The sequence below is a fragment of the Bos mutus genome, chromosome 19 (genome assembly GCF_027580195.1).
Source record: "Bos mutus isolate GX-2022 chromosome 19, NWIPB_WYAK_1.1, whole genome shotgun sequence".
NCBI lineage: Eukaryota > Metazoa > Chordata > Mammalia > Artiodactyla > Bovidae > Bos > Bos mutus.
The window spans coordinates 15,751,464-15,776,183 of record NC_091635.1 but is presented as its reverse complement, the minus strand read 5'-3'; the positions used below and the strand labels follow the sequence as shown (position 1 = coordinate 15,776,183).

The 24,720-nt window shown below is 44.5% G+C and overlaps 1 protein-coding gene across 4 annotated transcripts in view; it reads right to left on the bottom strand.

The window, feature by feature from the left end:
• Positions 1-24,720, bottom strand: part of USP43 (ubiquitin specific peptidase 43) — a 51,486-nt gene that overhangs the window by 1,541 nt on the left and 25,225 nt on the right. For 2 of the 4 annotated variants that reach the window (XM_070389490.1, XM_070389492.1), the window contains 9 exons: positions 23,035-23,170; positions 20,345-20,480; positions 19,810-19,921; positions 13,978-14,081; positions 12,778-12,855; positions 11,698-11,824; positions 11,270-11,606; positions 8,669-8,827; positions 6,906-7,070 (listed from right to left, as the gene is read on the bottom strand). In XM_070389490.1, coding sequence (XP_070245591.1) covers positions 6,906-7,070; positions 8,669-8,827; positions 11,270-11,606; positions 11,698-11,824; positions 12,778-12,855; positions 13,978-14,081; positions 19,810-19,921; positions 20,345-20,480; positions 23,035-23,170 — 1,354 coding nt within the window. Of the gene's footprint in view, positions 1-6,905; positions 7,071-8,668; positions 8,828-11,254; positions 11,607-11,697; positions 11,825-12,777; positions 12,856-13,977; positions 14,082-19,809; positions 19,922-20,344; positions 20,481-23,034; positions 23,171-24,720 lie in introns of all 4 variants that reach the window. The other 2 variants (XM_070389489.1, XM_070389491.1) reach the window with 1 other exon arrangement.

Genomic DNA, 24,720 nt, shown 5'->3' with positions numbered 1-24,720 from the left:
GTAAGAGTAGCCACATCCAACAAGCACTGACCGAGCACCTCTGATGATCAGGCACCATCCTGAGTGCTGGGGACATAGCAGTGAACAAGACTGGCTCCTGCCCTTGGGAACACCAATGTTTTCACTCACTGTTTCATGGGCTCCATTTATATATTTGAAGCCACAGGGCAAGCCAGGGCCAATGAAGGCAGCTACGTGCCAGGCAGTGCAGACTCCCGAGGAAGCTCAGTCTCTGAGGCCACTGGCCTAAGATTTAAGATTCTTTTCATTCATCTTAAATATGGTCATGGAACAGAATGCTCAGCAAAAATCCCTGCCTTTTCAGGTCAAATTAGGTGCTTTTACCTTTCAAATGCACCAATCTCCCTTAGGCTTAAAAAAAAAAAAAAGAAGAGGATCATGTGTTTAATTTTATCAGAATTGCCAGATTCTCTATTGTGCGTTTTGTGACATAGAAAGATGCTTTTGATATGTACTATTAAGGACGATACAGAGTCTAGAAAAAGTAATCCAACTTGCAAAAAAATATATATATATATATACACAGGTGTAAGTATAGATCTGTGCATGTGTACATATGAAAACATACAAAGAAGTATAGAGAAATAAATACTAAAATGACAAGGTGTCGAAGGAACCATGGGAGTGCTGTGTGTTTTTTATTTTCTTCTCAATTCTTTCCTTACTCTCAACATTTCAGGGTTTCAGATTTACAAGATGAGAAGAGTTATAGGGAGTTAAAGGGAACATACATATACCCAAGACTGTGTATCCTTCCTGAAGACAGTCAATTAGTGTCAAAAAAAAAAAAACCTCAAGCACTAACTTAAGCAAGGAGGTGACTTCTACACTGAAAACTGAAAAACATTGCTGAAAGAAATGGAAGATGACATACATAAATGAAAACAGATCTTGTGTTCATGGATTTGAAGATCGAATATTGTTAAGATGTCAGGCCTTCCCTGGTGGTCCATGGTTAAGACTCTGCACTTCCAAGGCAGGGGGCACAGGTTCAATTCCTGGTCTGGGAACTAAGATCCCACATGCCTCATGGCATGGCAAAAAAATTAAAATAGCAATAAGAACAATATATAATTTTTTTAAATCTTCAAAAAAATTGTCAATGTTACCCAAAGCGATATATGGATTTAGTGCAATCCCTATCAAAATACCCATGAGGTTTTAAACAGAAATAGAAAAACTCATCCTAAAATTCATATGGAATCTCATGGGACCCCCAAATAGCCAGTCCCCGGAAAGACACATACTGTATGATTACACTCTAAGAAGGACTCTGAGCAGCCAAAAGCAGAGACACGAAAAGTATAATGGTGGCTGCCAGGGGGTGGGGGAGGAGGGAACAGGGAATTAGTATTTAACGGGTTCAGGGTTTCAGATTTAAAGATGAGAAGAGTTATAGGGGTGGTTTTTGGTGGCGGTACAACAATGTGAATGTACTTAATACCACCGAACAGTACACTTACAGATGGTCACAATGGCAAAGCCTATTGTGTGTGTGTGTGTGTGTGTGTTTTCCTGGTTTGTGGGATCTTAGTTTCCCAACCAGGGGTTGAACCCAGGAACCTTGACAGTGAAGTCCAGAGTCCTAACCACTGGACCACCAGGGAAGTCCCTGTCGTGTTTAACACAGTTTTTAAAAGTTAAAAAGTCGTTGGTCATTGCACCATTAAGATGCCTTGATTTATGAGATGCTTGTCACCACTGAGAAAGGACTCCTCAGCTAAGCCCACGTGGCACAAGGACGGTCACCCTGAGCAAGGGCACCAGCCTCTTGCCCACAGTCCTCCACTCTCACCACAGGGCACGGTCCACAGCTCCCAAAATGAACAGGACTGTAGCCACCAAAGCCGACATCTGAGCTGTACGAAGAGGGCCCAGGGGGCGGGGGTGCTCAGGAGGTCAGAGGAGCAGATACGAGGGGTCCCCAAGCCGCCAGCTGGGAAAACACACAAGCACGTAAGCCAGCCGAGGTGCACAGACAGTCCGTCAACTCCACGAGGCGTCTGACAGCATCTCCGAGGTTCTGAAGATCTCGCCTTTCAAGTTTTCCACAGATAATCTTTGGTATTTTTTATTTTTTTTTAAAGCACTTCAGATTAGCCAGCGATGGACACAACATCACTCCCAAGTACTCTGTAATTCCAGTCCTGAATGATGTTGTTGTTCCATCATTAAATTCCCACACCTTGGAGGGAAAAAAATAAATAAAACAGTTCTGGGGGCTGAGATGTGTGGAAAGGTTTTGTTTCCTGTCCACAGCCCGGGGTAAGGGCAGAAAGAGAAGCTTTGTATTAGGAGTCACAGAGCGGTGACTTTCAGCCTTTCAAAACAGGAGGAGCCGACTGCAGCCCTGGCAGGCGGTGGAGCCAGCTCTCCATCCTTCCCCCAATCCCAATGGAGGGGCGCGGGCACCCTGCATCCTGTCACCGGAACTGCAGGTGTCCACAAAGCACCCAGCTCCTCTTTCTCAAGACACAGTGAGAAAGCACCTTGCCGATCAGGATTTTATTTCATTCTGTTTGTTGGATCTGAGAAGGAGCCAGAGCTTTGGCGGAGCAGAGAAATAAACGCGAAAGCACCCACTGGGAGCCAGTGCTTCCTGTTCACCAAAGACCTCGCTTTCGGGGAAGGTGGGGGGCGTTGGGGGGGGCGGGCAAGTGCTCCCCAATAAGAGAAGCCACAGCAATGAGAAGCCCCAGCACTGCAATGAAGAGCAGCCCCCGATCGCCGCAACTAGAGGAAAGCTCACGGGCAGCAATGAAGACTCAGCACAGCCAAAAATAAAAATAAACAACTAAATAAAAGAAAGACTCTCTCAGGAGCCAAGGCCACTGGCCCTGTCCATCACTCCAAGAACCACCCACCACTCGAAGAGGGTGGAGGGCAGCCTCTATGTGCAGAAACAGAGAAGTAAGAACACACTTAAAGGGGTCTGGCTGGAGAAGGACGTGGTAATCTGCTCTGGTATTTGTGCCTGGGAAATTCCACCGACAGAGGAGCCTGGCAGGCTGCAGTCCATGGGGTTGCAAAAGACTCGGAACTGACTGAAGGGCCTAAACAGCAAACAAAGGGGGTCTGGCAGTCAGAGAATATGAATAAACAGAAACATCAGAACAGGCTCTTTTGAGCCATCAAAGAAAACAGACAAAAGCTGTCAATGAGACTCCAGTGTAGAAACAAAGGAGACTGAAATATGTGACTTTCAGGTTTCAAATTTCAGTAAATGAACTGAAGGCATCGAGGGTCACTGTTAAGACTCAGATTAGTGCCCTGAAGTGATCTTGAAATTTATGACATTTGGTACATTTCACAAATTCTATAATTGTGAAAGAAGCGTTTGAAGCCACAGAGCAAAATGGCAGAGATAGAAATTGCAGGGCAAAGCTAGGAGACTTCTGAGGACGGATGTAGGAGAATCAAGAGGCAAATAACAGGAATTTGAAAAGTAGGCAAGACAATAATTAAACAAAAAGAGCATTTCCTTAAAGAAAAGCCTGCATCTGGAGAAGGAGCATTCCAAGTTCCAGACAGAGTTGATGAACGAACACAGACCCAGGCATATTCTGGTAGGATTTCTAAACTCCAAGGTCAAAGCTTCCAGCCAGAAAGAACAAGTGACTCTCACATGAAGAAAAAGAACTTGTCACCTGCAACCTTGGGGCCTCATAGACCGTGGGAAAACATCCACAGATGCCCGAGAGAAAAACAACTGTAACCTAAGAGCCCTTCACCACCGAGCTACCATACACTTCCCAGGAAAAGAAAATATTTGCGGCTCTGCTGAGAGTTAGACAGCATGTCATGCATACCTAAAAAGAACTCTGAGCAAACACTAAAAGTCAGCACCACGCCCGCAAGACAGAGGGTGATGAAAAGACGACAGACCGTGGCGTCCCAGCGGACCCTGCAACCAGGTACCATCCACCCTCCCGGGGAACGGGTGGTCTTAGGATGTGTTATGTGAGCTTAAGTTGGTGTGTTTGGGACAGGAAACCGACAGCAAGAGGAATTCTGATGACAATCTGGAACAGAGTAGGAAACCATCTCAGCAAAACCTAAGAGCTGGGGAATGACATGGGGGAGCTCCAGAAACAGACGGGAAGGAGCATGTGAGAACATTTCCAATCTCTCAGCTGGGGGGGATGGCATGGAAGCGTCACACAGGTCATCTTATGGGGGAAAGAGAGGAGGCAGTGCTGAAACATAATGACTCCAGGAAACAGCAGGCTTCTCATACCCGTATAATAACAGGACAATACATTTGATTATAAATATTGGGAAGCATGAAGTAACAATTAATAAGATGTTAAAGAACAGCACTTCCAAGTGAAAGAAGAGAAAAAGGGAACACATTGTAACATGATCAAATCACTAAAAATAAAAAAAGAATGAGTAATAGAAAACATTTTTAAATGAAAATTCACTATATATAGAATAGGTAACCAACAAGGACCTACTGAATAGCACAGGAACTATATCAATATTTTGCAGTAACCTGCAAGGGAAAAGAATCTGAAAAAAATATATAATATATATGTTATATATGCGTGTATGATGTCACTCAGTCGTGTCCAGCTTTTTGCGACCCTATGGACTGTAGCCAGCCAGGCTCCTCTGTCCATGGGATTCTCCAGGCAAGAATACTGGAGTGGGTTGCCCTCCTCCAGGGGATCTTCCCAACCCACGGATCAAATCCATGTCTCTTATGTCTCCTGCATTGGCAGGCAGGTTCAGGAAATCACTTTGCTGTACACCAGAAGCTAACACAACATTGTAAATCAACTATAATTCAATTTTTAAAAAGGACATGGTGAAATTGAATACAACAATTGACTCACCTAACTGAATACTTAAGATATAAAGCTCAAAAAAAAAAAAAAAGATACAAACTCACATTCCTCAGACAATGTACATTATTTTGTATATTGTGTACACAGAACACTGACAAATAACAAATAACACTGACAGAATAATCATCGTGTACTTACTTGATCACAAAAAGGGAATCGTTTTTGAAAACAACATTCTTGGATCACGATCCATAAAATCAGATATCAAGAATAAAGAGTGACTAAAAACTCTTAAACAATTGAAATACCCTGATAACCTTAAGATCAAAGAGGAAATCGAAACTGAAATAACATACTATTTGGAAAGCACTGAAAAAGAGACAATAAAACCTTTGAGGCTTAATAAAAGCCATAGAGGAAATTCACCATCAGGAGCATCGACACTGAAATGGTTTAGTCCTAGGGCCCCTCCTCTGAAAGGACCTCAGCAATTTTTTCACATGGTCATGTTTTTATATACAATTACACAAGTGTTTCTGTGTCCTTTTCTTTTTAACAGAGCCTCTCCCAACGTTCATCCCCAATTATATAAGTTGTGGTCCCCATAAATTTGAATCTGTTCATTTTTGTTTAAATTGCCTTCATTATTATGAGGTCCCATCACCAGAGCTATCGGAAGGATCAAACTGCCTATCAGTGTTTCTCTGCAGGGGAACTGCTGGCACTTGGGAAGGACGTCTGTGCTGCGTGGAACCATCCCTGAGCATTGCAAGACATTTAGCATCCTTGCCTCCTGGGGACTAAATGCCAGTTGTCCTCTCTACTCATTTTGACAGTAAAAAAAATTCTCCCACAGACCCACAGGGAGAGGAGGTGGTACTAAGTGAAAATGTTAGTCCCTCAGTCGTGTCTGACTCTTTGCAATCCCATAGACTAGCCCACCAAGTTCCTCCATCTATGGAATTCTCCAAGCAAGAAAACTGGAGTGGGTTGCCATTCTCTTCTAAGGGATCTTCCCGACCCAGGGACTGAACCTGAATCTCCTGCATTGCAGGCAGATTCTTTACCATCTGACCCACCAGGGAAGCCCAACCACTGTTGAAAACCTATGGGCTGGATTTTGATCTCGCCCAGGCTTAGTATTCACAGGAAAATAAGGATGGATATACAACCATCTCAGGGCTTCTCAAACAGGTTCCAAATCTATCACCATTATGTTCAAACTCCAAAAGGGAACACTCCCTTTGAACCAAGGCTCTGACCCGTGTCCTAACTTGAAACTGGAATTTGGAATTTACACCTAAGAGCCGCAAAGCCAGGATTCGGGCAGCCAGAAGGAGCAGGTCTTCCTGCAGCCCAGCTACTATGCAACTGAGCTTGTGACTGGTTATGTCTGAGGTTCAGCTTTCTCTTTTGTAAAAGGGCGATCATCTTACTTCTCCCAGAGAGCTGGATGAGGAGATGAGATACGTAACGTGCCTGCAAGGGTGTGGAGGTCAGTGACTCTCCAATACTATTTCTCCTTCCACCCCACCCCCTCTGTCTCTCTGGGGAGTTTTCTAGAGCTATGCCCCACCCCTGTCTGAGTACTATGTTGGAAAGTTGGCTGTCTCTTAAAGTTGCCTCTGTGAGCGATATGAAACACATTTTTTCTTGGGAGAACTGAGAAATGGCCCAAAGTCCTAAACCTCTGAACAGACCTGGGGTGAATTTATGAGCCTGTGAGAGGCTCATGCTAATGAGGAATGGACAAGCTTGGGAAAGAATGCCTTTTGGTTTTTGTTCAACAGACACTACCCTAAAATGTGCACAGATAAAAGATGTGAAGAGAAAAGAAATGCCCAGATAGGGGGAGTCAGAATATAATGCACTGGGACTTCCCTGGTGGTCCAGGGGCTAAGACCTGCGCTCCCAATGCAGAGGGCCCAGATTCCATTCCTGATCAGGGAACTAGATCCCACACGCCCCACCTCAAAGTTTGTAATGCTGCCCCAGCCAAGACCCAGCACAGCCAAATAAATAGACAAATATTCTAAAAAAAGAAAAGAAAATGAAAATAAGATCAGCAAATTTAACCGACATGACGGAACATACCCTTCTCCTGCCTGGGCAGGCTGTTGGTGCAGAAGGCAGACTCGGGCAACCGGGGCCTCGCAGGGCCAGGGGCAGAGCTCCAGGACAACAGGCTGCCCCTTGTACTGCCGTTACTGCTCCCGAGCCTGAGGAGCCAGTGGTCAGACAAGGAGGAGCTGGTGGAACCTGCAGAGGGAACACAGAGCTGGTGGGCTTGACCATCCTTCGGGGGCCCCAGAACACTTCTCACTGCCAGATTCCCATCCCCGCGCCCGGAACTAAAGAACCAGAGCGGAGCTACAGAAATGAAAGTGAATTGCCAGAGGAGAACCTGTAATTGATGAACCGTAGCTTCCCTGGTGGCTCAGAAGGTAAAGAATCTGCCTGCAATGTGGGAGACCCAGGTTTGATCCCTGGGTTAGGAAGATCCCCTGTAGAAGGGCATGGCAACCCACTCCAGGATTCTGGCCTAGAGAATCCCATGGACAGAGGAGCCTGGCGGGCTACAGTCCATGGGGTCGCAAAGAGTCGGGCACAACTGAGCAACTACACTTTCACTTTCTTTTTTAATAAACATAGCTCTCAGGTTGGGTTAAGCGATTATTTCCTATTGAGGACCCACATCCCTTATAACTGCCTCTCCCTTTCTAATGGGACTAATGCAGGGTTATACTACACAAGCTTAACACATTATTGACCTGAGATGTATTAATGTGTCTTTTGTTACCTGAACGTTACTGACTGGCGACACAGCAATACATTTGTAGAGAGTGATACAATTAACATCACCCTGAGAAGGTGTTAGAGCTTAAAATTGATCAAGGGTTTATTATGCAACTTATGAATGTCATTATCATTCACGTTTTCCTCCCTTAGGTTTTTGTTCCAACCTTGTGTGTAGTCTAAACCTAAAATTTTCAAAAACGACACATCGCAAAATTTTGAGTGAAAAAGAATTTTTCAGTAAATTTTATGCTGATTGTCCAAGTGACATATATACTAGTGTCTCAGAAGATGACAGTTCTTCAGAATATAGTTCTGATTCAAACAATGTAATTATTAGGCCAACAAAAGATGGAAAGTGAAAATGAAACTCACGGTGCTAAAGAAGGCTCCTTTGCTTCTACAGAAGAGAGAACGAAAGACAACATTTTATGAAAATCGGAAAACTACAGTTGTGTCAGATGTAACAACTGAACATCATAACCACAAACTGTTAATGAAATAACAGAACCAATTTTTGGCTGACCAAAATAAAAATCGGTGGCCAAGGCAATAGTTTCTGCAAAAATCCCTCGGTCAATAATGAGCTAATTAAGATCAGGCTCATATGAGCAAGAGAGAAAATATAGAATGCCACGCTCCCAAGAGTCACCTGTCACAGGTACAAAATGTTATTCCTTTTCCCATTCTGCTCTCAGTGTGTCCTGCCCACATCGTTACAAATGGGACACAGTTCTGTAGGGCTGTACATGCTCTGGAAAGTGAAAGTAAAAGTCGCTCAGTCATGACTGAGTCATGGACGCCCCATACAGTCTGTGGAATTCTCCAAGCCAGAATACCAGAGTGGGTAGCTGTTCCCTTCTCCAGTGGATCTTCCCAACCCAGGGATTGAACCCAGGTCTCTCACATTGCAGGCAGATTATTTACCAGCTGAGCTACCAGGGAAGCAGACAAAGCTTCCTCCTTCAGACCCTTGCCGGACCTATCCTGGTCCTTGATGTGACTGAGCATCTTGCCTTTGTTCAATACCCCCCTCTCCCGGGAGGAATGGCAGTACCTACCTCTCATGGAGCTGCTGGCTGACCATGGAGGGATGCTGTTCCTCTTCTGATAAAACAAGATGTAAGCCCCTCGTGTATTGACCTCGTCTTCTAGAAGTGGCTCCACCATGCTGTCATCGTAACTGTACCACTGGCCGTCCAGAGAGTTCCGGCAGTAGGCTGCGAAGGTCCAAACCCCAAGTCCCCGTTAATTGGAGCCCCCCAAAGCAGGAAGAGATTTCCCACTGGCATGGCTGAAAAACAGATAATTTGTCATAGAATGAGAAACATCGGTTCATTTTTAGCCAGAAAGGAATTTGGTGGAATCAGAAAGGATCAACCAGGTATACATCCAGATGCTCACTGATAAAGTGAGTTGTTACCACACAAGCTGAATCCTTATGTTGTAGAGATTGTTCAGGCAAAATTTCTAATAAAAGCGTGTCCTGAGTTCTTTATGGGGGGCTTCCCTGGTGGCTCAGACGGTAAAGAATCTTCCTACAATGCATGACACCCAAGTTTGATCCTGGGTCGGGAAGATCCCCTGAAGAAGGGAATGGCTACTCATTTCAGTATTCTTGCCTGGGAAATCCCACGGACAGAGGAGCCTGGTGGGCTACAGTCAATAGGGTCGCTAAAGAGTCAGACATGACTGAGCAACTGATACTTTCACTTTTTTCAGGTAACAATGCTAACGGTCATCCTGGTTCTTTTGAGAAGCTTCAAAATGCACATCTCTGATTCAGTATGCAAGGAAAACATGAACTTGGGATTATAAGACACTTCTTTCCTACCTAAGAACTGTAGCCAAACATCTAAGAAAATGATCATAGATAAGACTCTCACCACCTTCCAAACAAATACAAGAGATATTCTTCTCCTTTCCCTCCACGTCTCAGTAAATGGTACCATAACATACTAACTCAGGAGTAAAAGCCAGCTTTTTTTCTGTAATGGGCCAAATAGCTCATTTGGCCAATTTTTGGCTCTGCAGGTCACCTTTGGCCACCTACGGTCTCTGTCATATATTCTTCCTGCTGTTATTTGGTTTGTTTTTTGTTTTGCTTTTTTACCCCCTTTTAAAATGTAAAAGCCATTTTTAACTCATGAACCGAGCGAACACAGGTACCAGACTGGGTCTGGCCCACGAGCCACACTTGGCTGGTTTTTTTTTTTTTTGGCTGAAACTCATGGCATGTGGGATCTTAGTTCCCTGACCAGGGATTGAACCCACGTCCCCTGCTGTGGAAGCACAGTTGACTGACTTGCACTGGCTCACACCAGGCACGGGAAGTTCATCTTTGCTCCTGCCTCTCTTCCATCCCATGCTGAGTGCAAAAGCCAGTCTGACCAATTCTCTTTCTCAAATGTGTCTTGAATACCCTATCATCACCCAAGTCCCAGCCAACACCGTCTCCCACTTGAGGCCCAGAAACACCCTCCTAACTGCAATTCCAGCTTATATTCTTGCTCCACCCAATTCTCTGCTCAAGCTAAGACCTCACTTCGTGAACTCGATTATGTCTTTATTCCTCGGCCGAGAACCTTTTAATGGCTTCCCACCACGGTTTGGAAAAATGCAATCTCTTTTCCATGGCCTCCAGCATCTTGGGATCCAGCCCCATCTTGACTTACTTCCCCCTTCAGTCACAGCGGGATTTCATCAATGCTTAAACACACAAACTCTGCCTCTGGACCTTTGCACACGCTAGCAGTGCTGCCCATAATGCTTTCCTACCATTAGTCACACAGCTAAGTTCCACATCTTCTTTCCTAAAGGTAACACGCTCAGGCAGGCCTTATCTGTATCTCAGACACAGCAACCAATCACCTTTCCATGACGCCAAGTAGTGAAAGTGTTAAAGGGACAAGCACCTTTTTATTTCTGTGTCTGAAATTAGTCCCATGAGGGCAGGACTCCTATTCGTCTTGTTCATCACTTAGGCTCCAGCACCTAGCCCAGGGTTTGGCATAGAATGGGGACTTCATAAATATTTGCTCAATGAACAGATGAGTGATGGTCCTGGTTGTTTATACGGTCCAATATTTTCCAAATTGCAGGTTCATGAGTACACTAGCAATAGCCCACTTTTCAAAAAAAAAAATATTTCCAAGAATTTTTTTCCAGAAATGACCTAATTTATATTAGTGTAGAACAGACCAAGGTATGCAATTATGAACTGAGTGAGCTGCCAAGCTCTTTGTTTCTGTCCTCCCATCCTTCATTCACTTCAAGTTCCTAGAAGGCAGTAACAACTGAATGTACCCCATAGAAATAAATACCAAATCTGATAAGTGGGAGTCTGTGGGCTGAATCACAGATGAGGACAAATGTCACTCTTTGGGTTTCACCTGATATGGTGAAAACTCAGGCTGTAACAAACTTTCTATCCCAACTACCCTCCTAAGCCTGCCCCATGCTTGGACCAGCACCCCCTACCCCCTGGCAGGTTCCGGGCATGGAGCGGGTGAGGGGTCAGCTGGTGTTCAGTGCCCGAGTGAGCTTGGCATCTCATGGGTGTCCCTTCCAAGGGTATCTGGAGGCCCAGGCCACAGCCACGAATGTGGGCATAGCAGCAGCAGCCACGGGCCGCGAGGCAGGCTCACCTGTGTAATGCCCACCTTGCAAACTGCCGTGGTGGTTGCAGACGGCGTAGAGGTCGTACAGGAAGTCTGGCGGGTAGCTGGTGGGCAGGCAGGCTGGCTGCTTCCAGGAAGGAGGCCAGGCACCCGGCATGGCCTTGGGGCTGGTGCTCCTCTGGGCCACGTGGGGAGCCATGTTGAGCCCGGCGAGCGGGAACTTCACCAGCGTGGAGAGCTTGTTCCTCCTCTCGCCCACCTGGCAGAAGCGCTTGAGGTGGATGATAAGGATGTCCGGCAGGGTCCAGAGGCTCAGCTTCACCACCCCCTGCTGCAGGGCCTGGCAGTGGGGGCAACGCCACGCGTCGTCCTGGGCCAGCTGGAAGGGAAGCCGCCAGGACCGTGAGCCCACCCACCGACGGGCCCTGGCACCCCCCGTCCAGCAGGGGCACAGACCCCCAGGGCGGGACCTGCTCCTCCTTGGTGTAGAACTGGAAACACTCGTCCAGGGTGCAGCTGTGTTGCTGGTGAGCCTGCTGCTGCCGCCTCACACTGTCTGCGTCTTGCACCTGCTCCTCCTGGGGGCTCCCAAACAGGCTGCAGGGGGAGCAGACAGAGGCCGTGTGGGTGTCTCACTTCCCCGCAACACCCCCAACCGAGGGTCTCTACTCCCAGCTAATGGGGTGCAAAGCATCTGCTGTGGAGTCAAAGGCCCCCTTCCTTGGGCTCCCGGAGCGCCCACTCTCTCTTACTGGAATTCTCAGTCTCCCCCAGCAGCCCTGAGAAGGACCAAGCCCTGGGCTTAGGTATCTTTGTCTCATGTGATTCATGGCCTGGCACCTAGTTGAGATTAATAAACCCTCACCAGGCCCACTCCAGTGTTCTTGCCTGGAGAATCCCAGGGACGGCGGAGCCTGGTGGGCTGCCGTCTATGGGGTCGCACAGAGTCAGACACGACTGAAGCGACTTAGCAGCAGCAGCAGCAGCAGGCCGAACAGTGCCTTTTCCCAATGTTGGAAGATGCCCTCGGGGTTAGAGAAGCAGCCACACTGGGTGACTCAGAGTGTGCACTTGAGCCTGACGGCCTGAGTTCAAAGTCCACCTCTGCTAGGCACGGGCTGTGTGACACTGAGCGACGGGCTGTGTGACACTGAGCGACCGTTTAGCCTCTCTGTGCCTTGGTTTCCTCATCTGACAAGGTGGATTCAAGTTGGCCCTACCTTACAGAATGGGATATATGAAATATCCTGCACGGATGGAAAGTGCTCAGGGCAGGGCCTGGCCAGGGGAAGTGAATAAGTGTCACCTCACCATTTACAACTGTGACTGTGACCACCACGGCCATCACCCACTGACATCATTATACTATTCCTACTGCTGTTGTTTATAGACAGACAATTGCCAGTGGGGCTTCTTGGAGGAATAGGTCACAGGGCATCCGGGAAGCTTCATACACCCCACAGTGGCATCAGGGGAGCTGGCATAGGAAGGTCCTTTATGCACAAACAGGCTTTGTCTCCTCTGCTGGAGCTGGGCTCTGCTGGACTCACCGCTCCTTGGTGTCAACGTCCCACTCCACGGCCAGTTTGATGTGCGGAGGGCCTCCTGGCCTCCTGAGATGCAGAGCCCTGATGAGAGAATAGGGGCCCATCCAAGACATGGAGATGGGCTTCCCACTCTCCCCACCCTCCCCACCCCCAGGACCAATGTTCCCAACAGAAACGTCCAGAGCTGCATGGAAACCAAGGTCGGGGGCCTGAGGAGGCACTGTCTGCGGAAGGCTTGGTCCTTCATCTACCCTGAAGCCTCTGTCCTCCCTGTCCTGGGAGCTGTGAGCTCTGAGGGTCTGGTGGCTCAGCGCTCCCACTGCAGCCCCAGCCACCTGCTCAGTGACAATAGGTCTGTTCTGTTTGAACATCCTATACACACACCCAATTCTGATGATGCCCAAAATGAGCTGCCGGGTTTCCCTCCACTGTGAAGTGAAAGGAGCACCTTTGAGCCCACCTCCACGACCTAAAAGGTCTTCCCCTTCCAGAGCCCCCCAGACCCAGAAAATCTCATTGGCCCATCGGTCTTTCCAGCTGCTTGCACTCAGCCCATTTCAGAAGAGACTGGCTGGCCTTAATGCAGAAGAAAGTAGAAGACGTGAAATCAAGACACATATAGACAAGCGATGGGAGGGTCTGCCCCTTAAAAGAAAGTTTTGAATGCCCCTTAAAAGAAAAAAGTGGAGATGTCACATAAGCCTCCAGCTGTCACCAAGATGATTCAAAAACAGGTTTTGAGGGACATCCCTGGGGGTCCATGGTTAAGACTCTGAGCTTCCAATGCAGAGGGCATGGGGTTACATCCCTAGTCAGGGAACTAAGATCCTGCATGCTATATAGCATGGCCAAAAAATAAAAATAACAAATAAAACCAAATTGAAACTATCAAAAACAAAACAAAACAAAAACCCAGTGTTTGAGTTCATGGAAGGTATACAATCCTTAACTAGCCATGTGAGTGTGAATAAGTCCTCATCTTTGGGAACCCCAGGGTCCCCTCCATCTCTGAAGTGGCCATCAGTCCTGCTTAGACATAAGGACTGGAAGCACAGAATGTATACAAGGACCTAACCCAGTTGCTAGTGCTGAAGACCAAGGGCAACTAAGATTGTCATCAGTTTTACTGATACACAGCCTTGAAGGAGTCTAGTCAGACAAGAATGTATTCATTCTCTTACCATGTCTGGAACATCCCCTTACCTGTCAACTGCCCAGTGACAGAGGGGCCGACTGTCCTGTGGGGACAAGTAGCTACAGGCCAGGGAGAGTCCCACGACCCGGATGGAGAACAGTGACCCCAGGTTCTGCCAAGCCAAGAACAGGAAGCAGGTCAATGTGCATGTTGGTGTGAATCAGATGGTTATGTGCAAAGAAGTTACTCAAAAAATGCAACTTTCTGATTATAGGGATTTTTTGAATATGTCTTTAATAATTTTTTTCTAAACCTGGAGATATAAAGGCTTTAGATTTTTTTAGAAGATACACCCTATACCTTTTAACATAGTAATCTAATACCATGTAACATTAAATTTTCTGAAACAGCGAACACAGTGATTTAAAATAACATTAAAAAAAAAAAATAACACATGGTTAATTAAAGCAAATGTTGGCACAATAAATGGGAAATTAAACCAATTCTGTTCATCAATTATTAATGGAGAAGGAAATGGCAACCCACTCCAGTACTCTTGCCTAGAAAATCCCATGGACGGAGGAGCCTGGTGCAGGCTACTGCCCAGGGGGTCACAAAGTTAATAGATTATCAAGATGATTATAATCGTCACCAGATTACCAAAGTGAGGCAATTATCTCAAAGCAAGCTAGTGTACATTTTACTTATCAAATGCTAAGTATTTGTACACATCGAAATAAGCCACATAAAAGAAATGTCACATATGTTTTTATTCTAAGATATATATATTTTTCATATTCTAACTTTTCTGAACTGAAGTGAACCTTGAAAGTGAAAGTCGCTCAGTCGTACCTGATTCTTTGCAACCCCATGGAATTCTCCATTGAACCCCATGGAATTCTCCAGGCCAGAATACTGGAGTATGTAGCCTTTCCCTTCTCCAGGGGATCTTCCCAACCCAGGGATCGAACCCAGGTCTCCCACAATGCAGGCAGATTCTTTACTGTCTGAGCCACCAGGGAAGCCAAGTGAACCTTAAACAGCGTTATTTGCAATAGTCAACTGGTAGAAGTAACCCAAGAATCCATCAACGTATGAATGGATAAACCAAATGCGGTATTATACACACACAAGGGATTCCCTGACAGCTTAGCTGGTAAAGAATCCACCTGCAATGCAGGAGATTTCAGTTTGATTCCTGGGTTGGAAAGATCGCCTGGAGAAGGGATAGGCTACCTACTCTAGTATTCTTGGGCTTCCCTAGTGGCTCAGCTGGTAAAGAGTCTGCCTGCAATGCGGGAGACCTGGGTTTGATCCCTGCCTTGGAAAGATCCCCTGGAGAAGGGAATGGCTACGCACTCCAGTATTCTGGGCTGGAGAATTCCATGGACTATACAGTCCATAGAGTCTCAAAGACACACACAATGGAATATTACTCAGCCTTAACAAACAAGTAAATTCAATGCATGCTGCAACATGAATGGACCCTGAAAACATTTTGCTTAGTGAAATAAACCAGACGCAGAAGGGCAAATATTGTATGGTTCTATTTATATGAGATACCCAGAGTGGTCAAATCCTTAAAGACAGAAAGTAGAATGGAGGTTCCCAACAGGCTAAGTGCTGGGAGAGCAGGGAGCTGTTATTTAATAGGTATAGTTTTTGTGGGTATGAGGAAAAATTTAGGGGGTATAGTGGTGATGGCTATGCATCATGAGGAATAAATTAATGCACACTTGTGAATGGTTAAAATTAATGTTACATGCGTTTTTCCACAATGTTTTAAAAAAATCAAGTCAGGGGTTGCCTGTATCATAATTTTGCAGGCCCCACTGACCGCTTGGTTCTAAAACTGAAATGGCTGTAGAGGTGCAGAGGCAAAAGTACATGGGAGACCACGGGGAGACTAAGAACAGCTGAGTTCAGTGTTTGCATGAAAGCGGTTCTGTCCACTTTCAACAGCAAGGAGCACAGGGTTTGGGGAAGGCCAAAGCTATTACTAGGTATTCTGACCTACTTAGGGAGAAATTCAAGTTTCTAATTTGGGCAGATCTGCCGGGCAGTTCATGGAGCAAAAATGCTTTGGAGATAAAGATTTGGTACAAAGGTAGAAAAGGTCATTAACAAAATGATATTTGGGGTAAATCCTGAGTCAAATGTATGGTTTTCCCTGGGCAGGAAAGCACATAAATTATGAATAATTATGAAGAAATCCCTTTGAAATGTTTGGGACATCCTCCAAATGGGAAGATTGTACTTAGAGAATAATTGGGGGTAAATGAAACTCGGGGGCTACTGACCTGTCCCTAAAAATGTTAAAGTCTTCTGTGCCAAGCAGCCATCAGAACAACTTCTGATGCTATCGGGGCTAAAAGGAATGGTTTTAGGGAATTCCCTTATGGTCCAGTGGTTAAGAGTTCGTGTTTCCAATACAAGGGGTGGGAGTTCTATCCCTGGTTGGGGAACGAAGATCCCACATACCCCATGGCATGGCCAAAAAATAAGAAATGGTTTTAAAATTTGTTGCTTTTATTTGGAAACTACCAGACTCTACACATGGACATCACCAGATGGCCAATACAGAAATCAGATTGATTATATTCTTTGCAGCCAAAGATGGAGAAGCTCTATACAGTCAGCAAAAACAAGACCTGGAGCTGACTGTGGTTCAGATCATGATCTCCTTATTGCCAAATTCAGACTTAAATCAAAGAAAGTAGGGAAAACCACTAGACCATTCAGGTATGACCTAAATCAAATCCCTTACAATTATACAGTGGAAGTGACAAATAGATTAGATCTGATAGGCAGAATGCCTGAAGAACTATGGATGGAGGTTCGTGACACTGTACAAGAGGCAGGGATCAAGACCATCCCCAAGAAAAAGAAATACAAAAAGGCAAAATGGTTGTCTGAGGAGGCCTTGCAAATAGCTGAGAAAAGAAGATAAGTGAAAGGCAAAGGAGAAAAGGATAGATATACCCATTTGAATGCAGAGTTCCAAAGAATAGCAAGGAGAGATAAGAAAGCCTTCCTCAGTGATCAATGCAAAGAAACAGAGGGAAACAATAGAATGGAAAAGACTAGAGATCTCTTCAAGAAAATTAGAGATACCAAGGGAACATTTCATGCAAAGATGGGCACAATAAAGGACAGAAATGGTATGCACCTAACAGAAGCAGTATTAAGAAGAGGTATGAAGAATACACAGAAGAACTATATATAAAAAAAAGATCTTCATGATCCAGATAACCACGATGGTACGATCACTCGTCTAGAGCCAGACATCCTGGAATGTGAAGTCAAGTGGGCCTTAGGAAGCACCACTACAAACAAAGCTAGTGGAGGTGATGGAATTCCAGATGAGCTATTTCAAATCCTAAAAGATGATGCTGTGAAAGTGCTGCACTCGATATGCCAGCAAATTTGGAAAACTCAGCAGTGGCCACAGGACTGGAAAAGGTCAGTTTTCATTCCAATCCTGAAGAAAGGCAATGCCAAAGAATATTCAAATTACCACATAATTGTACTCATTTCACACACTAGCAAAGTAATGCTCAAATTCTCTAAGCCAGGCTTCAACAGTACATGAACTGTGAACTTTCAGATGTTCAAGCTGGGTTTAGAAAAGGCAGAGGAACCAGAGATCCAATTGCCAACATCTGTTGGATCATTGAAAAACAAGAGAGTTCCAGAAAAACATCTACTTCTGCTTTATAGACTATGCCAAAGCCTTTAACTCTGTGGATCACCAAAAACTGTGGAAAATTCTGAAAGAGATGGGAATACCAGACCACCTGACCTGCCTCATGAGAAATCTGTATGCAGGTCAAGAAGCAACAGTTAGAATTGGACATGGAAAAACAGACTGGTTCCAAATCAGAAAAGGAGTACGTCAAGACTGTATACTGTCACCCTGCTTATTTAATTTATATGCAGAGTACATCATCCAAAATGATGGGCTGGATGAAGCACAAGCTGGAATCAAGATTGCCAGGAGAAATATCAATAACCTCAGATATGCAGATGACACCACCCTTATGGCAGAAAGCAAAGAACTAAAGAGCTTCTTGATGAAAGTGAGAGGAAAGTGAAAAAGTTGGCTTAAAACTCAACATTCAGAAAAAGAAGATCATGGCATTTGGTCCGATTGCTGCCACTGCTACTGCTGCTAAGTCGCTTCAGTCGTGTCCGACTCTGTGCGACCCCATAGATGGCGGCCCACCAGGCTCCCCCGTCCCTGGGATTCTCCAGGCAAGAACACTGGAGTGGATTGCCATTTCCTTCTCCAATGCGTGAAAGGGAAAAGTGAAAGTGAAGTCGTTCCGTCATGTCCGACTCTTCACGACCCCATGGTCTGCAGCCTACCAGGTTCCTCTGTCCATGGGATTTTCCAGGCAAGAGTACTGGAGTGGGGTACCATTGGTCTGATTACTTCATAGCAAATAGATGGGGAAACAGTGGAAACAGTAACAGACTTTATTTTTGGGGCTCCAAAATCACTGCAGATGGTGACTGTAGCCATGAAATTAAAAGACGTTTGCTCCTTGGAAGAAAAGCTATGACCAACCTAGACAGCATATTAAAAAGCAGAGACGTTACTTTGCCAACAAAGGTCCATCTAGTCAAAGCTATGGTCTTTTCAGTAGTCATGTATGGATGTGAGAGTTGGACTATAAAGAAATCTGAGTGCTGAAGAATTGATGTTTTTGAACTGTGGTGCTGGAGAAGACTCTTGAGAGTCCCTTGGACTGCAAGGAGATCCAACCAGTCAATCCTAAAGGAAATAAGTCCTAAATATTCATTGGAAGGACTGCTGCTGAAGCTGAAACTCCAATACTTTGGGCACCTGATGTGAAGAACTGACTCATTGGAAAAGACCCTGATGTTGAGAAAGACTGATGGCAGGAGGAGAAGGGGATGTCAGAGGATGAGATGGTTGGATGGCATCACTGATTCTTTGGACATGAGTTTGAGTAAGCTCTGGGAGTTGGTGATGGACAGGGAAGCCTGGTGTGCTGCAGTCCATGGGGTCGCAAAGAGTCGGACATGACTGAGCGACTGAACTGAACTGAACCAGTCTGAGAATCAATAAACGAGCAAGGCATAAAGGTGTTCCTTCTTGGAGTTTTTCATGTGTTTCTCAAAAATTGGACAAAATTATTTGAATATCTACATTCTCATATTTGGACATAAACATCAATTTTAGTTTTCCACAGGAGTAATATTTCAAGTCCCTTAAAACTGTTTTTTCATTTCTTTTTTTATACTGGAGTAGAGCCGATTAACAATGTTATGGTAGCTTTAGGTGGAGAGCAACAGGATGCAAGTCCATTGAAATTTTTGGTTCAAATGTCTACATTACAGTTTTTTACAGTAAGTTTCTCTCCAGGAAGAACTATGGGAAGCCACAAACGAATGATGTAAATTCCACTCTTTCTTCCAGTTTTTTAAAAAAATATTTATTTGTTTGGCTGCACTGGGTCTCAACTCTGGGATCTTTTCTCCTGGCTGAGGCATGCTAGATCTTCAGCTCCAGCATGGGAACAATTAGTTGTGGCATGTAGGATCTGGTTCTCTGACCAGGGATAGAACCTGTTGCCCCCGGCACTGGGAGAATGGACTCTCAGACACTGAATCACCAGGGAAGGCCCCAGTGGTGTTTCGAAAGATTTAACAAGCGAAAGCTCCATCTATGAAAGGTCTTTGGTAATGTGACAAAGAGAGGAACAGCACAGGTCATAAAATGGTGATTTTTCTTGCATAAAAAAGTTGTTTGATATGACAATGTGAATGCTGTCATTGATGCTAAATTCTTGTCTCTCCTGAGCTACCCCTAAATTCCTACCCTACACACACAACACACACACACACACACACACACACACACACACACTGACCTGTATGGGGACTTCGCTCTTCATGAGGTATCGGACTTTGCTAAGAATGCACTGCTGGAGCTGGATCCATGAGATGGCTCTGTCTTCCCTTACCAAGAAAGGAGGCCCAAACCTGGAAATCCAAGTATATGAGGTTATTTCAGCAAAACAAAAACCAACAATACCCAAGAGTCAACAGTGTTGACTCTACTCATTGGCTTCACTCAATTGGATCCCACATACCATGCACCAGAGCCAATTAAAAAAAAAAAAACAAAACTTAAAAAAAAAATAGAGATGAGAGTAGTTATCATTGTTCCTAAAACCAATAGAAAAACCTCTGATACTTAATTGTTACGGATGGTGTTAGCCATCTGCTGAGGGCTATCACTTTTGATCCTCTTGATCAGAAAGCACCTTACACCCTATTCCTTGTGGATCAACATTAAGAATGGATATTTAATCTTTTTCAAATTAGAATTATTCCAGCCCAAATTCCAAGTACATGTTGACACACCCCAGAAATCATGTGAAAGAAAGACAAAGTTAAACATACCTGCTGGCCTGCTGCCCCGAGCCCACCAGATTACAGAAGAGGATTAGCACCGAGGTCTCGTTGTGGACGGGCAGCGATAATCGCTGACCCTCACGGGCTGCCAAGCACGGGGAGACCAGTAGACCAGATGGACGAGCTGAAGATCAAGAATTACATTTGTGTTCTTAAAGGAGCTACTGTGCTGGGTCAGAACGCTGGCTTCTAGCCCCTCTTCTCTTTGAGCATCTATTAACCACTGGATTAATAGATGACACTGGAGGGCTTCAGGGAAAGCAATATTAAAGTTCATGGCACATGTGCCACTGGACACTTGGTGCAAGAAGAGGATCTACACGGTAGTGAACTTGCTGCTGTGTTCAGCCAATTTTAAAATACAGAGATTTTTCAGTTCTAATGAGATAGATGAAACTGGAGCCTATTATACAGAGTGAAGTAAGCCAGAAAGAAAAACACCAATACAGTATACTAACGCACATATATGGAATTTAGAACGATGGTAATGACAACCCTGTATGCGAGACAGCAAAAGAGACACAGATGTATAGAACAGTCTTTTGGACTCTGTGGGAGAGGGAGGTGGGGGATGATTTGGGAGAATGGCATTAAAACATGTATAATATCATATAAGAAACGAATCGCCAGTCCAGGTTTGATGCAGGATACAGGAAGCTTGGGGCTGGTGCACTGGGATGACCCAGGGGGATGGTATGGGGAGGGAGGTGGGAGGGAGGTTCAGGATGGGAAACACGTGTACACCCGTGGCGGATGCATGTTGATGTATGGCAAAACCAATACAATATTGTAAAGTAAAAAATAAATAAATAAATATATTTTAAAAAATAAAATACAGAGATTTTAATCAACACTTTTCAAAGCCAATCTGAAAAATACACCAAAATGATTTTGGTTGCTTGTATGCTTTGATCAGAGAGCTGTAGAGTTTCTGCTCTCTTAGAAAGCCAACATAAGAAGAACAGAGGGAATGCAAAAATCTTTGTCATTGAGAAAGTAGAAGAATTGGACCATCCTCAATTTCCAATCAGCTCTGAAATTTTACTTTTAAGGCACAGACGGGTGACCTGTGATTAAATTTGAAACGAGGGCTTGTTTCACTGAGTAATCACATAATCAGGGCCTGTCAATGTTTTATTCCAGATTCCACACCCAGAGTCTCTCCAGTGACTCAAAGTGACTGCAGATACTTGGTTCCCACAGCCAGTCTGCCACCTAGGCTGGCCAAGGATACAGCCTGGGCAGAGAATTTATCTGTGGTACATGGTAAGACTGGCACAAGGTGCTCTAATATGAGTCTTCTTGACTGGTTAATTGGACCAAAATGTATACTGACCTACAATGAAAGGCTGTCAGAAACTGACCACCTTTGCCTATCCAAAGTTTAGGAAAAGTAAACATAGGGAAGTGAGACTATTAACAAAATGTCTTTTAATAACCTATTTGACCATCTACTACTCCAGTTTATAAGGGTTTTTTTTATTAATTTATTTTTATTGAAGGATAATTGCTTTACAGAATTTTGTTATTTTCTGTCACACCTCAGCTCAACATGAATCAGCCATATCTAAATATATCTCCTCCCTTCTGGAACTCCCTCCCATCTCCTTCCCTATCCCACCCCTCTAGGTTGATACAGAGCCCCTGTTTCAGCTTCCTGAGCCATACAGCAAATTCCCGTTGGCTATCCATTTTACATATGGTAATGTACGTTTTCATATTACCCTGTCCATACATCTCACCCTCTCCTCCCCTCTCCCCATGCCCATAAGTCTATTCTCTATGTCTGTTTCTTCACTGTTGCCCTGTAAATAAATTCTTCTGTACCATTTTTCTAGATTCTGTATGTATGCATTAGAATATGGTATTTATCTTTCTCTTTCTGACTTACTTCACTCTGTATAATAGGTTTTAGGTTCATCCACCTCATTAGAACTGACTCAAATGTGTTCCTTTTTATGGCTGAGTAATATTCCATTGTGTATGTGTACCACAACTTCTTTATCCATTCACCTGTTGATGCACATCTAGGTTGCTATAACAGTTTTACTTCAAGCACTGAGCTTGAACCATAAGACTCCTGAAGACAAAGATTACTCCAGCACCCATTCTGAATGAAAGTGAGTTGCTCAGTTGTGTCCGACTCCTTGCCACCCTATGAATTGTAGCCTACCAAGCTCCTCCACCTATGGGATTTTCCAGGCAAGAGTACTGGAGTGGGGTGCCATTTCCTTCTCCAGAGGATCTTCCCCACCCATGGATCAAACCCAGGTCTCCTACATTGTAGGCAGGTGCTTTACCATCTGAGCCACAAGGGAAGTCCCATTCTGAATAGTGGTTCTCAAAATGTGGCTCCAGGATCATTATCACCAGAGCTTACCAGACAAGTAATTTCTCAGGCCCCACCCCTGGCCTTCTGAGTCAAAAGCCCTGTGGGTAGGGTTCAGAAATCTGCTTAAACAAGCTCTCCAGATGATTCTGATACTAAGGTTTTGAGAATTCCTGTATTAGTTGATTGATTTTTAATAATGAATCATCTGTAAAACAAATATCAGAGAAAATAAGCCTGATATTTCCAAGTACTAAAACTGAATGTCTTATGCCTTAGCACCCAATAGGTATTCTCTCAAACCTATAATTCATAATATGCAAATAAAATTTTGCAAACACTACTGTACCTGAGAGCATCTCCTGCCCAGGTGATGGGGGAGCTTGGAAGGCATAGACATTATCTCCTTCTGCAATAGTATTCAGGTCCTCTTCGTCAAAGAAAGACCGCTGGAGTCCACTGGGATACAGTTCAACCAAGATCACCTGGAATGAAAAGGATCATTTTCCCTTTTGTTTCTCAAAGGGAACTTAACAAAGAAGCAGTCTAAAAATGAACCAATTGCCTGAAACTTCTCTTTTACATTTTCCTTCCAAGTGGTTACTTATTTTTAGTAATAAAACACTAGGTGCTACAGTCAGACTAACACAGACTTGGATCTCAACTGCAACAACAAAATATCAAAGTGCCAAAGGAAGAGTGGGGAGAAGAAATTAAAAAGCTAAAGTTTTATACCCAGCTAAACTATCCTGACAGAATGAGCCTAAAATGAAGCCTACTTCAGATAAACAAAAATTGAGAGTGTTTCCCACTAACCGATCTCCACTTAAAAAACTTCTAAATAGTATTGACAACTTTTCTCACATTGTACCATACATGGAAAATATTTTTATGGAACACTGAGGTGAGCGGAAAAGGCTGGTTTTGTAGTGGAGCAGATGGGTGACTACTGCTGTGAGGGTCCTGGCTGCCCCCAGATCCAACTCTGTCCCCTGAAGGGTGGAAAGAATCAACAACTGAGCACACAGACACACATTTTTTCCTCCAATGGAGATCTTTATTAAAATAGTGAGAAAAGTCAGAAGAACTGATTGGGTAGAAGCAGGAAGGAGCCCACTGGGGTGATAGAAAGGTTCTGTTATCATGGTGGTTACACAGATGTACATGTAAAAAGTCAACAAGTTATAACTTTAAGATGGACACTTTCTTATATCCCTTCCCTTCTGTAATGAAAAGGTTAAAAATATTCCTTAATTAGAAAAAAAAAATCTCATGAGGTCACCAAGTCACCAATTTTACACCAAAGGAAGTATAAAATTTCCATTTTACAGTTAAAGAAACAGAGGATCAGAACTTCCCTGGAGGTCCAGTGGTTAAGGCTCTGTGCTCCCAATACAGGAGGCGTGGGTATGAGCCCTGGTCAGGAACTAAGATCCCACACGCTGCACAATGTGGCAAAAAAATAAAAAATTTAAAAAAACTAAAGAAAGAAATAGGGGACTGATTACTTAGTCTAAGGTCTGAAAACTAGAAAGGAACTGAATCACAATTAGAACCCCATTTTGAGCCCTTCCCTTGTTGCTTTTCACCACCATCCCTTCTATCCTGTCCTTTCATGAGGGACCCTATTATGGGTCTGTCCACCAAAGTCACAGTGAATCCAAACTCTTTACCAAGACACTTAAAAAAAAAAAAAGTGGAGCACACCCATCCCACTGTCCCCAAATCACCTCTCTCATGTACTCATCCCAAGTTCCTCTTCAGTCTCCTGGTTTATATGCTCAGGAGTGAAAACATAGAATAGTGGCTCAGGTTCTGAAATCACTACCTGCATTCAAATCCTGGCCCAGGCACTGACCTTCTGTCACACTTGCCCAGTGCTCACTGGTACAATGAGCATAACCGTAATACCTGCCTCACAGGATGATGGTGGGGAGTAAATTAGCCATAAAGTTCACAGAGTGGTGCTCAGCACTTAATCAGCACTACTGAGAGTCAGCTATTGTTGAAAGGATGATGATCGCCATCATCATCA